Source organism: Solanum verrucosum, unplaced genomic scaffold (assembly GCF_900185275.1).
Source record: "Solanum verrucosum unplaced genomic scaffold, falcon-dt-bn FXZP01000252.1, whole genome shotgun sequence".
NCBI classification, from domain to species: Eukaryota; Viridiplantae; Streptophyta; class Magnoliopsida; order Solanales; family Solanaceae; genus Solanum; species Solanum verrucosum.
This window is the reverse complement of record NW_026019988.1, coordinates 1,516,450-1,530,981: the sequence shown is the minus strand read 5'-3', so window position 1 is coordinate 1,530,981 and position 14,532 is coordinate 1,516,450. Positions and strand designations below refer to the sequence as shown.

General features: G+C 32.8%; 1 protein-coding gene across 1 annotated transcript; it reads right to left on the bottom strand.

Moving 5' to 3' along the window:
* Positions 1–3,606: 3,606 nt before the first annotated feature.
* On the bottom strand, positions 3,607–7,268 carry LOC125818594 (GATA transcription factor 8-like). Its single transcript, XM_049498091.1, has 3 exons — positions 7,190–7,268; positions 5,662–5,922; positions 3,607–4,560 (listed from the first exon to the last, which is right to left on the bottom strand). The coding sequence occupies exons 2-3, from the start codon at positions 5,881–5,883 to the stop codon at positions 3,751–3,753; spliced, it is 1,032 nt and encodes a 343-aa protein (XP_049354048.1). The 5' UTR covers positions 5,884–5,922; positions 7,190–7,268; the 3' UTR covers positions 3,607–3,750.
* Positions 7,269–14,532: the final 7,264 nt, after the last annotated feature.

Below are 14,532 nucleotides of genomic sequence, written 5' to 3'. Positions count from 1 at the left end.
ATTCATGACCATGAAATGACTAAATGAACAAAGTTTGTCTTGGCAAACATGGTTAGTATTGATCACCACGACATTTTTGATAAACAACCAAAAGTTTAAGCCCAGATAGAGCTTGTCCACAATATTTAGAAAAAATCACACACACTAATACAAATGATAAATGATCAAAAAGACAAACATGGTTAGTATTGATCACCACGATATTTTTGATAGACACACCAAAGTTTAAGTCCAAACAGAGTTTGTCCACAATATTTAGAAAAAAATACACATACTAATACAAACGATGAATGATCAAATTCATGGGTTTGGATTTTATGACAACAAAATTACTAAATGAACGAGGTTATTTATGTCAAACATGGTGATATTGATCACATGACATTTTTATGGACACACCATATTTTAGGCCAAACAAAATTTGTCAACAATATTTAAGAAAATTGGCATGTATTAATACACATGAAAAGTAATCAAATTAATAATTTGAGTTTCACGATCATGAAATTACTAAATGAACAACATTAGTTTATAGCAAATATGGTATGTATAACCATAAATTAAATTTTCGATGTACACATCAAATTTCAAGTCAAACAAGTCAATTGTCAGTATTCAAGAATATCAACAAGTACATAAAAAAACTATCAAATTCATTAGTCGAGTTTCACAATCTTGAAATGACTAAAGAAAAGTCATTTGTCCTGGCGAATATGGTGAGTATTGATTACCACCAATATGTTTTTTATGGATGCACCAAATTTCAATTCAAAAAACAGCATGTAATAATAATAATAATATACACGAAAAGTAATCAAATTCACAAATTCGAACTTCATGACCATCAATAATTTAGGAAAATAAGAAAAACAATAAATTGTTAAGACATGAAACTCACGAAGAAAATTGTAGTTAAGATATATATTTTTTTACCAATAACTCAAAACAAAATACTACTACTAAATTTCTTATATATACCATTGTCACGCCCCAAACTCAAAGGGCGCAACTGACTCCTAAAGCCAAAACTCAGGCCCGAGCCGACCCTGCTGAACCATTTGCTATTAGCGCATGGCAGTCACATGCAATTAAGAAAACAAACAAGTATATCTCGGCTTAAAACTAAGCCCTCGGCCGGCAAGGCCCCTGTCAACAAATCTACAAAAGAACCAGCTACTCCCAAGAGTTTATATAAAGAAATATCCAACTAGCACAGAAGTCCTGATTGGGCCGTCGAGGCCACCATGATATCTATACCAAAACTAAAAATAGGTAAATATCAGTACAATACATCAAACAGCTCACAAGCTTCAGCAAACCAACAACATAGGCCAGCATGGCCATAACGTAGCTATAAACCCCACACACTAGTCTGCAAGCCTCTAAGAGTAGTAAAGATTGGTGGGACAGGGCCCCAGCCTACCCATGAGAATATATACAACAAAAGTTAACAAACCTCCCAACTCTGGCAGCTCCGGAGGAAAGGGGCTGACCAACCGGATAAAAGTCAATCCTGCTGATAAGGAGGTCTACTCGGTCGTCTGTCAGGACCTGCATGCATGAATGCAGCGCCCCAAGGCAATGGGGCGTCAGTACAAAATAATGTACAGAGTATGAAAGGCAATAGACTATGATGAGGTATCCTGATATACTGGAATAATCTGATAAATAAATTAAGGATAAGATAATTATACTGACCTGCTTCTAAATCTAAATTTATCAAAAATAATAAAACAACAACCTAACCAAGCCCCCATAAGCTCGGTAGGTACAAACAGCACACAAGACCACCTACTCAGGCCCCCATAAGCCCGGAAGGTGCCAATCAGCCTGTATACCCCTATCGGTAGTCTCCTAGCCCCGCAGGCAGTCACATAGCCCTCTTAGGCATCAACATAGCTTATAGACATCTCATAGCCCTCTTAGGCAACATCATGGCCATGTAGGGAGTACATAACCTTCTTAGGCTTCAATATATATCCCTGTAGGCAACTCATAACCCTTCTAGGCATCAATATAGCCCCGTAGGCAACTCATAACCCTTCTAGGCATCAATATAGCCCCGTAGGCAACTCATAGCCCTTCTAGGCATCAATATAGCCCGTAGGCAACTCATAGCCCTTTTAGGCATCCATACAGCCCTGTAGGCAGAACATAACCCTGCTAGGCATAGATCACATTCCTGCAGTTAACAACAATAGCCCAAAGGCAACAATAACAATCCAACAGCTAAAAGTGAGCAATTTAGTTATAGGCAACTTATACAATTAGCCTCTAAGTCATGTCCAACATACGAATGTTACTACTGAATAAGAATCCCGATAAGAGAGGATTATACGCACTAGAGCAACCAACAATCAACAATGATGGCTACAAGTATACAACGATAACATTTCAATTACATTGCTCCTAAGCTTTGAGGAACATGCCATAGGAAGAGAATAGCCTTAACATACCTTTTTCGCTAAATTCACGTCGCCTAAAGACTTTAACTCGTAACTCCCTCGATACTCGATCTTAGCTTCGTAATTCACCTCAAAACCTTTAAATATATTCAAACCCCTGCTGTCCCAACATTAAAATGTGATATGCTACGCAATCGATAAAACAAATTATACCACGATGATGAGCCCAACGCGTAGAACAACTTTCGTCAAGAACTTACGTCGAGAAAATCGATATTTTACTTGATCCTAAAAATGGGTTTCTATGTTTTCTCTGTATAATTAGCTTAAAAATGAAGAAAAAACGCGAAGAAGAAGATATATACACTTTCCACCGACCTAGGGCCCCACCTCACGCGCCTGCTTGCGCAGTCCCACGAAAATGCGAATATCTCTCTATTCTGAAGTCGTATGAATGAACGGTTTGATGCGTTGGAAACTAGACTCGTAGACCTTCGATTCAAGAGTTTGTGGGCCCCATAACTCTTTATAGATTGGGAGAAAACCTCCAAGACATTTGACCCAAATTTCAGAGAAATCTTTAAGAAGGAAATTACGATAACTTCCGCCAACTTTTATTTTGCCACTTACCTAACTTGAGATGCAACACCTGAACACTTAAAATAGGACATACCACATCATTCTTAATTTATTACTCACCCTCCTTGTCTTTCCACGAATATACGAGTTAATTTAGACATTTTAAAAAGTCGGGGTGTTACAACCATGTCATATTATCCAAGATTATAAGGGTGTTTATGAAAATTTACTCAAGTATTTTTGTGTCACATATCTCCTACTCCAAATAAAAAACTTCATCTCGAGGAGATGATCTCTTATATACACTTACAATTTGAACAGAAGAAAATGATCCGCAGGACCAAAAGAACCAAAAGTTGTTGGGAGGGAAAGACTTACTTGAAACCATTACTCATTCAAGAATAGAATATTGTAAAAAACAATCATAGTAACTGCAAAAAGAATTCCCCATCAAAAAGATGAGAAAAAAAGGAAGGCCACAAGTTTAACAAAAAGATCACTAACACTTATAAAGACTCCAAATCTAGTCTTAAATAACACTACAGCTGCCTAGCCTGACTCCATTTTTATCTCTTAACTCTAGCTACCAACTAAAATATGTCATCTACTTCTTTACTATACCCCCACCCCCCACACCTACATCTTTGTACAAAGAACCAATGAACAAAGCAATGAAAAAACAGTAAGCAAATAACACTAAAGACCTGAAAAAAATGAGGACTAGGAAAAACTGGTGTCTGCTCTGTCTGCTCCTATGATGATTTTGTTACTCAGGGTTGAGATCTGATTGCGCGGTTGGAGTAGTACTAGCTGTGGTGTTGTTTTCAGCTTGGCCAATGATAAGGGGGCGGGCTTGTCTAGGCTTGGCCTGCTTGTAATCTGTATCCTCCTCGGGGAAAACGTTGTTTCTCATTTCCAGAACCTTCTTGTGAGAGTTGGAGTGCAAGGATGGAACGAATGTGGGACTTGCAGCAGGACGGTACTCAGGGTAGAGCCTGCCTTTCTTGTAGCGAACACCACAGGCGTTACAGAGGGTTTTTGGTCCCATTGGACCAGCTCTCCATTGAGGCGTCTTTGTTATCTCGCAATGCAAGCATTTCCCAACTGCTTGTGGCGCGGGCTGGTAGTTATCCTGATTAGTCTCGATTGGAGCTAGAGGAACTGACAACTTGATTTTCTTTTTCTTCTTCATGGGAGACTCGGCGAAATTCTCAGAGTCCAATGAGTTAACTCCAGGGGCAACAAATTGCTGGGGAATTACTGATGTTGGAAACATGAGGTGATTTACTGGCCGGGGATTAAAAGTTGTAGGACGAGAACGTTTAGTCCGAGCACGTTGTGGACCACGGGGGCATGGACTAAGAGGAGGAAGTGTTTTCCCCGGTCCCGAGCTTGATGTGGATGAGCTGCTGCTGCTGCTGCTCTCAAGTACAGAAACAGGACTTGAGGTCAGGAATTTGCTATCAAAGGACTCCTTTTTGACAGAACAATGTTCTTTTCCCAGTGTCAAACCCTCACAAGAGAAGGAATCCTCCACGAACGTTGAAAGCCACTCGAGTTGAACGATATCCTCATACTACAAAAACAGAAGAGAGAATCATATGATTAGAGTTTATATAAAGTTATATATGGACAAACACAAACATCACAAAATTAAGCAAAACATATGTTTTGCTCGAATCATCCAAAAATGTTGCTGCACCATGTCATATCTTACAAAAAAAATGCATTGTTGGAGGATCTAACATGGGTGGAGCAGCATTTCCGAAGGGTCCAAGTAACATAGTTCTAAACAACACACAATTGATAACAACAACATACCCAGTGTAATCCCACAAGAGAATGTTAGTTCAATGTGTGGCTTAAGCTATTGCAAATTAGTACCTCCTCATTTATTATGACGGACCCTCAAAAGTCAAAATGTCAACCAATACAAGTGGAAATGGAAGGAAGCAAAATTTGTATGATTTTACCTACCATGGAGGACAACATCCTTATGGGCATTAAATGGAGAAACAAAGTATCCACCCGAGTGGGTGTCGAATCATCCAAAAGTTATTCAGTGTTAGTGGATCCAACACGGGTGCAACGATCCAACGAAGGTTTTAAGTGACTTTAAATATGGCTGGCACCCCTTTACCCCACCTAATAGTAAATGCTCTTACATCATACAGATTGAATTTGAAAGTGAAATTTCAGTTAAAAACTTATCAACAAATTGTTATCAGTAGAATGTGTGGACAATTTTATCAAATTCTAAAATCTCCCAAATGATTGAACTGACTGTATACCTGAAACAAGTTTTTGAACAGAAAATTTAAAATCCTACCTACCTTACCATGCTTTTAAGATGACGTGACATGGCCGGACACCACCATCATTAAAAAAAATCACTTTTAAAAGTTGACACCGACAACCAACAAGTACGCAGACCTTACCCCTGCCTCATGGATGCAGAGAGGTTGTTTTCGTAGTCAAATACTTAAAAAAGATACCAACCAATCACACAATAAAGACATTCGAATACAACATATCCCACGACAATTACTTACAATTATAATGCATAATTTTCGTCATTCTGATTACTACCACATTAATATCCGAAAAATCCCAAAATCATGATGATGCAAATTTAAGAAAATCACAGTGAAGTTTAGTTGCTGCAGACTGTACTCACCGGAACTGAGAGCTCTGCCGAGAAGTCTGAAGCTGAATTGCTGTAACTGCCGGAGAAAAGAGGGTCGGAATCAGGCAACGGATCGTTCCAAATGCTTGGAAAATCCTTACAATCAACAGCGTCAAGGCCACCACACTCATTCTCTGGGGAAAACTCAATCAAATCTTCCATGTGGTCAAAGAAGCTGCTACAATCTATCTCATCCACGAAATCCGAACCCATGCTAAATATTCTCTTTTTCTACTAAACTAAACTTTTTACCTGTAAAATATCAAAAACAATACAATGAATTATGAATGTACAGATAGAGAATTCATCTACATTTCAATGCAACAAAGACGAAACTTGAATATATATACATACACAGAGAGAGCATCAAACTACCTAATTTTCTATGTGAATTTGGATACAGAATCTTCGAAGTTTTAAAGAAATAAAATTTACATATTTAGAAACAATACAAGAAGTACTATAAGTCTCAATAATTAATAATTCAAAATATCATAGAAAATCGTGGTCAAAAAAAGAATATCCTTGACTCTCCTAAAAATGCAACATAATATACATACACACGTGCACACTCTCCCTCTGTTCCATTTTATGTGGCGTTGTTTCCTTATTAGTCTGTCTCATAAGAATTAATAGCACATTTTTATAGCAACATAACGTCATTTCGATGTTTAATACCATAAACTTCAAAATATCTTAGAAAATCATGGTCAAAAAGAGAATATCCTCGACTCTCCCAAAAACGTAACAGAATGAATATACACATACACGCTCTCTCTCTGTTCCATCTTATGTGGCATTGTTTCCTTATTAGTCAATTTCAAAAGAATTATTAGCACATCTTTATAGCCACATTACATCATGTTGATGTTTAATACCATAAATTTCAAAAAATCATTCTCTTTGTTAAATAAACTCAAACTCCGTGTCTACTGTTCAGTCAAACACCGTCGCATAAATTGAAACAGAAAAAGTGTGTACATATATGCGTAATCATGAGGTGAAGGGTGTGGGCCACCCCACCACCACCTCCCAACATAATCTTCAAGCTGGAGCTATGTTGTCATAATGATGCTTGCCAGCACAAAGGGGTTTTTATGGCCCATTTTAGCAGAAAAAGTTGAAATTCTTTTTAGATTCTTGTCAATCAGAAAAAAAAAAAAAGTAAAATAAATTTGAGAAAACAGATGGGGCCACAAACATTTTATGGTTGAACCGACAGGTTTAGTAATTTGAACAATCAAAGTATCCCGTATTCACACAGGATCCAAAAAGAGACCTGAATGACTGGTTCAGCAGCTCAAACCCGTCATCATCACACTTTAGTAATTTGAATAATACTTGAAAAAAATATGTGAAAACACAAATGCTATAATTCAAAAATCAAAGCATCCCACGTTCACACCGAATCCAAAAAGGACTGATTCCGCAGCTAGAACACGTGATTGTCACACTTTAGTAATTTGAATAAATCGAAAAAAATATGTGAAAACACAAATGCAATAATTCAAAAGCATACCTCTTGAGAAATGCAGAAAAAAGATGTCAAATTCTCCAAATTTGTCAAAATTTCACTCAAGTAAATAGCTTTTTACCCTGAAATATCAAGCAAAAAATGTCAGAAAAACATCAATACAATGCAATTGAAGACTAAAAAGCAAAACTTCATTTAGAGAACTACAGAAGCCAACAACTAAACAGTAATAAAATTGCGAGCAAATTGACTCGAACACTAACATTTATTGCAACTAAAAAGTAACTCAAATTGCGTGAAAATTGACCCGAATACCATAACTCTAAAAATAACACTCATAGACTCCAGAAATCATGTTTAGCCATAAAATTTCGAAAAATTCCGAAATTCTCAAGTTTTTGCTGTTTTCACCTTTTTCTCCTTTCCAATAATTCACAAAAATTCAAAAATAACTCCAATTTATATTCCTCCCCAAATTACAAAACTACAATTTTCAAATATCATTTTTCATAGCCAAAATTCAAAAACTCCAATTTGTATTCTTCAAATACAAACTTCAATTTATATTCCTCCCCAAATTACAAAACTGCAATTTACTTGAACCAAAAAAAAGTAAGAGTGTATACTTCACCTTATCAAATAATGAATTTAAATGCACGCAAACTGATTCGGACACCAAACACGACCAAAGGACACCACACTCAAGTAATTAACACGATATATGTATTGATGAGAATCAACAAAAACTACACGCAAACTGACTCGAACACTCACACTCACACTCACAAAGACACTCAACAGTACAACAAACAACAACAATAAAAATAAAAATAGAAAAAAAATTGATGTACCTTTGAAGAGAAAGAATAATAGAGAAAATGAAAAAAGAGTTTACTATTAGTATGAGTTTATAAAATGATGAAGAAGAAGGTGCAAGTAGGTGAGGTGAGCCTCTTACTCATTGCTAGCTGTACCTTTCTTTTTTAACTTTTTATTAAAACCAATCAGTCAATCTACACACATATTTCTCTTTCTCATTTTCACACGGGTCCCATACGTTTCTCACCGCTTTCGAATTTCAAGCGGATTCAAAATTTGAAATTTATTGATATAGTTTGACTTGACGTGAAGTTATAGAATTTGTATGAGTATAAATTATTTTATTAACGATAAAAAAAATTAAAAAATTAGAATTAAATTATTATTAAATATAGAAATAGAGAAGTATTGGAAACGCCTCTCAACTTGATACAAATTATAAGTTTCATCCCTAAACTGTCGATAGTCTTAAAAACACTTTTCTACTTGACTAACTAAACTTATATTCGTCCTAATACAAATTATAAGTGTATTTCATTCTTATTACAAGATTGTGGGGGGGGGATATATTTAAGTTCAATTAGTTAAGTAAAATAGTATTTTTAAGGCTGACAATAGTTTGAGGGTGAAACAAATAATTTTGATATATTATATGTAAGATATGTACTTAAATTATTAGATTTAGTTGGATTCACAACTTATATTGTTCCTTTATTACATAACAACAATAATAAGTAACATATATTTTCTTAAGTAATTTTGATCGGATATATAAAATCTTCTTGGATGGTTTTTTTTTTTAAGTTCATTCAAAGTCAATTTAATACAAAATATATCATACTCCATTCATTTTTAATTTATACTCCATGTCTTAGTTAAAAAATAATTATTCTAAAACGAAAATGTGTATAATGATATAAAATATCCTTAGAATTTTCGGTCACAAATATATACCTTAATAGGTTAGATTTATGGAGTTACTTAATATAGTAAACTAAATAAGATTCATTTTTAAACAAAGGGAAAAAAACATCTAGAATTAATACTTTTATTATTTATGTATCACATTATAAACAAATTAAAAAGAAAAAAAGTGTCGATCTTTCTATTCCGTTATTTGACTTATGTTTTTCTCATAACATTCAAACTTAACAACTTTATGAAATTGCGAAATCTTTTTAAGAAGTTATCTGCTGATCAGTACAGTTATTAATATAGATCGATTCAATCCAACTCGATTAAGTTTCGCAGGTTGACGGGTATGCATACTCGACCGGAATTTTAAAAAAATCATTCTTAAATGAGCTTCAAAAATCATTATTCACTATCGCGAATAGTCGAGTACGCGTATTTTTATATTATATACGTGTACGCCGTAACCTTAACGTAGACGTTCGCGCGTAATTATTGGCGGTGTTAACGGCCGTTATTTTTGACATTTCACTTTGTTCTTTTTAAACCCAAAAAGGTTGACTTCTCCACTAATGAGCAACTGCATGTCACGCACCAATCATATTACTTGGATATGATTGATTGACGTTTTTGCACCAATAAGGAAAGCGAGTGCTATGGACATGCTCTCTAGCGCGTGAAGTTTATTGAGCGGATTGAATTTTTAAACTTGACAATTATTACATATTAATCACTAATTAAATCAATAAGATATTAATTGATTCGAGTTAAAATCGATCGAATTATAATTATGCTAACACATATTTGAATTGTAAAATCATCCTCTGCAACTCTATAATATAATTCATGCTTTACGAGTGAATTATCGGTTATGTTAATATTATTTGAAATAAAAATAACATAATATATTCTCTAAAAGATAATCCATAATTATAAAATTCTAATCTAAATCACTCCCACATTATTAACCCAATAACCTTATAATACCAATAATCTAGTAACACTATTTTTATTTGACTTATCGATGATGATTTGATTTTTGGACATCTGCCTACAAAAAAAGATAAGATAAACGGTAACAAATTAACTAATGATGCATCCAAAATTACATGACTTTTTTTGTTTTTAGTATCTACTCCCTCCGTCCATATTTAGTTGTCCACTTTAAAAATGACACACAGATTAAGACAACAACAATTAGCATAGTGAAGTTACAATTTTACCCTTATAGTACAATTTACTTCCAAAATAAATTCACTCAAGATAACTAATCAATACTGGAAAGTTCATAAGTTTATTTACTTTATTTATGACAACTTTTCACTTTAAATAAGGGTATAATAGGAAAAAAATTATTGTCCTTTCTTGATTTGTCAAAATGGACAACTAAAAGAGGAAATATGGACAACTAAATAGGGACGGAGGGAGTATTAGATACTCATTTCTGGGTTCGATAGATTTATAATCACGTTAAAAAGTCTCACTTATATAATAAAATACTTTGTATTAGAGATAATATTATTTTCTCGATTCGATATCGAAATATTTACTAGATTGATACGTAGCATCTGACCACTACCTTACATGAATATATTACATGCCTTTATTGTTTTGACATAACTTGTATTGTACTCATTGAATATATATCTTCCTTCCAAAATACTCTTCCCCTTTAATAACTAAAACCAAAATATAATTAAGGTAAACACCTATTTTCCAATTTTAAGTCATTGGATTGGTGCAATAACTTAATATATTTATATAAATATAAGTTATACCATCATGTCAATTTAGCCGGTTATAATAGATTATTGGTCTTTTTTTTCAAGTTATTATATCAGTCTTGCTACGAAGATTTAATTATTGTTATAAGTAAACTTCACCTGAAGAAATAAGAAATCTGCTTAAATTCTTTTATAAAATATATGGTAGATTGCTAGCAAATGGCTTTTGGACTTTGGAATGAAACTTAGAGAGGAAAATTTGTCATAAATTTTGAATAATTCACTTGAGTAAAGTAAGTTTTCTAAACAACTCACAAAATAATGAAAGTAATTACTACTTTTAGAAAAAGACCTCATATTCAATGAAAGTGAGGAAAAAATCTTTTAACAAGAAATTGTTTAAGCAAATATAACTTTTCATATTAATTAGTTAAAACAATATCTTTTTCAGTAAGGTAAATTAAATGATTGTCACTTGCTTCACTTCTAAGATAAGTAATTAAATAGTTGTGACAATTTTATAAATTTAATTAAGAACCTAAACTTAGCCGGTCTACACTAGTATGCACTATAGGTAAATGCACATGACATGTTATTTATTTATAATAATAATAATAATAATAAGTTTTTCTCGATCTAAACATATCTAGTAAACAATAAAAGAATAATGTAAGTTGAAAGAGGTGATACCAATTAGAAAGCTTAGAGTATATTATTCGAGACGATTCAGTATTTCAATTTAACCAGTTACAGTAGCCAGTTCCTAGTATTTTTAATACAAAATATTGGTTTTTCATGTGAGAATCCAAATAAATACTAAATTTGAATGTACTAAACGCACAATGAATTATTGAAGATCTTCTATATATGAAATTGAGAATTCATTTGGTCGGTTCAATGAATTTAAAATTAAGACGTAATTATTATTATTTTTATTTTAGCCTAATTAGTCATTAAAATATGTCAACAAGCGCGCGCTCTATATATATATATAGTCCACACAGTATGAAAACAAATAGATATAGAAAAACAATAGTATGTGAGGTCATGTTATAAGAAAATTAGGGTTGAAGCACATGGAAATACATGCACTAAATCAAAGATAGTAGATCACTTGACTTCATATACTATATATGATGCATCCAATCAAATATTTTCCTTATAAATATATTACATAATAACAACGACAATAGTAATATATTCAGTATAATCTCATAAGTAAAGTTTTAAAAGAAAACAAAATAAGAGCAATATATAATGCATATCTTTTAGGGAAAATTAGCAAATACACAACTTCTTTTATCATATTCTCGAAAATTTCCTACCATTTGAAAAAAATTACAAAAGTCCCTACTATATCCTATTCTCGGATACATCACTTTTACACGATATATCAGTCGGATACATCACTTTACGTGATGTATCGGTCGGATATATTACTTACGCAATTTATTAGGACGTTGAGTAATGTATCCGAAACTGAGATGCAATGTATTGGGACATTGAGCGATGTATTCCAAATCGGAACGCGATGTATTAGGACGTTTTGGGATGTATCCGAATTCCACCAAAATTAAGAGATTTTTTGTAATTTGAAAAAGAGTAAAGATAAAATGTAATTAACTCGTAACACTATACAATTTGTGAAAATCTCCTATCTTTTATCTCTATATTCTTATGAAATTAAGAGTTGTTTCTGACATACCCTCGACTTTTTAGAAATATGTTTCTTTGCCTAACATCATATCAATGCTCCACTATCTCCCCCCCCCCCCACCCCCACCCCCACCCCCCAAATAAAGAAAATGACCCTTTTTCTCCTCTTTGAAAAATATCATTTTTTATTAAATATTTTTTTTAATAAATTCTTGTCATGATATTAGCACTACTAGATCTAAGTTTGTTAATTAGTAGTTGTTTTATAAATTTGCATGTTGTTGTTGTCCCCTCACTATCTCCTAACTTCCTTGAAGTTGCACCTAGAATATAATTAGCATATTTTGCCTAAACCATATAGGCTTTTAATTAGGTGAAATTCTTCTAGCTTATAATATGGAAAAGGTCCAAATTTGCACATGTATATCGAAAAGGTCCAAATTCATTGTTTGAAAGCTTCCCTTCACATGTAATAATGCAAGTTTTTATGTAAATTTGATTTCGTTACATTTAACATAACTTCAGTATAAGAGTAATTTTAAATTATAATTAAAACTTGAGGAGTAAATTTGAACACGTGAAGTTTTTTATTTCACACTGAAAATTTGTTGGTAATAACGATAAATTCTTAACGATGTGCTCCACAAAAAAATATGAATAGACAGACCTATTGATCACAAATTCATGCCGTGGAATCAAACAATTTTATTTTCAACAACAAATCATTTATCTCAATTTCTTTTAAAGTGTCGGTAAATACCATTTATTGAATCCAACGTAAACGTAAAATACTTCGTATACGAACCGTTCTATTTTGTCATTATGTATGTGTGGTTGTCACGTAACTATGAAGTTGTTAGTAGAAAAGACATGTTAACTTTCTTTACTATTTTGACCTCAACAAAATAAATTATTATTATTTTTATTATTAAACAAAATTTCAAAGATAAATTGTGGACTAAATCAATTACTAATGGAGGTCACGTGCAGAGAGCGTGCGAGCAAGTATGAACCCATGTTCTTTTTTTAACATATGGGCCCGCAAAACACGTTAGCCACGTGGCAACAGAAAAGTAGACCCCACAATATGGAAGAATCCACGTGGTATTCCAGCTTGGCAGTTGCCACAGGATCATAACTCACATGCCTTTGTCTCGGGATTTGAGCCTCGATATATTTTATTATATAGTTAAAAAAAAAAAAACAGTACGTAGCTTGATTCAGACAAAAGTTTTTTTTTTTTTCAATTAAAATATTTTTTTAGTTGTTAGATTTTGTGAGAGATAATGGGATATGCGATAAAGCAGTGACGGAATCATAATTTTTTTTTACTAGGAATTGGTGCTTAAAATATTCGAAGTTGCAGATAATGTTCAACATTGATTATTATATATATATATATATATACATAAAATAATTTGAACCATACAAACATAGTGTTGAGCAGGGCCGGCTCTATGCATACTTAAATAAGGCATTGGCCTTAGGCCCCCAATTTTAGGGGGCCTCAATATTTTACCAAAAATAAATTATGTGTTAATTTTGTATAGAAAAAACATTAATTATTTATGATAAAAAGTATATATTTAAATTATTCTCTTCAATCCCATTCAAATAGAAGAAATCAAGAAAATATTGTTTTTTTTTCTTACACTCTCTTCACTAATACTCACATTATTTTATTCTTTTTAACTCCTTTTACACTCTCTTCTTTAAATTGTTGATAAGTTAGAGTAATATTCTATCAAAAATATCAATTAATAGTTGAAAAGTGTTGAACAAAGTGAATTGTAAATTATTTTTCCATTTCTTCTTAGATTTTCAAGCATTACAACAACCATTGTAAAATGTGGGGTAACCAAATTATCAACTTCATCAAAGCTATGGTTCTAACTCTTATATTTATTTGAAATTTGTCAACTTATTACTTGTAGAACTATGTTAACAATTCATATAATGATTGTCCGAGTAAAATAATATTTTTCAACGTTGAATTGATAAATTCTTATTTAAAACTAATAATTGAAAAAGAAATTGAATAAATCATTTATATATAAAAAAATATTAAGTAATACTTTGTATTTAAAAATGTAAGAAAAATAAATTTTAAATAAATGCGTGTGAAGTTTATTTAGATTTTAGGCCTCTAATTAAGATTTCGCTTTAGGCCTCCGATAACGTTGAGCCGCCCCTGGTGTTGAGTTATGAAGGGTGATTAGGGCGTCATGCGGAAGCTTACAATTGCAAATAATATAATTGATAAATTAGACGACACAT

Coding starts and splice junctions, on each gene's coding strand:
- LOC125818594 (XM_049498091.1), bottom strand. CDS start 5,883: ATGGGTTCGGATTTCGTGGATGAGATAGATTGTAGCAGCTTCTTTGAC. Junction 4,561..5,661: donor CGGCAGAGCTCTCAGTTCCG/GTGAGTACAGTC, acceptor CTGTTTTTGTAG/TATGAGGATATCGTTCAACT.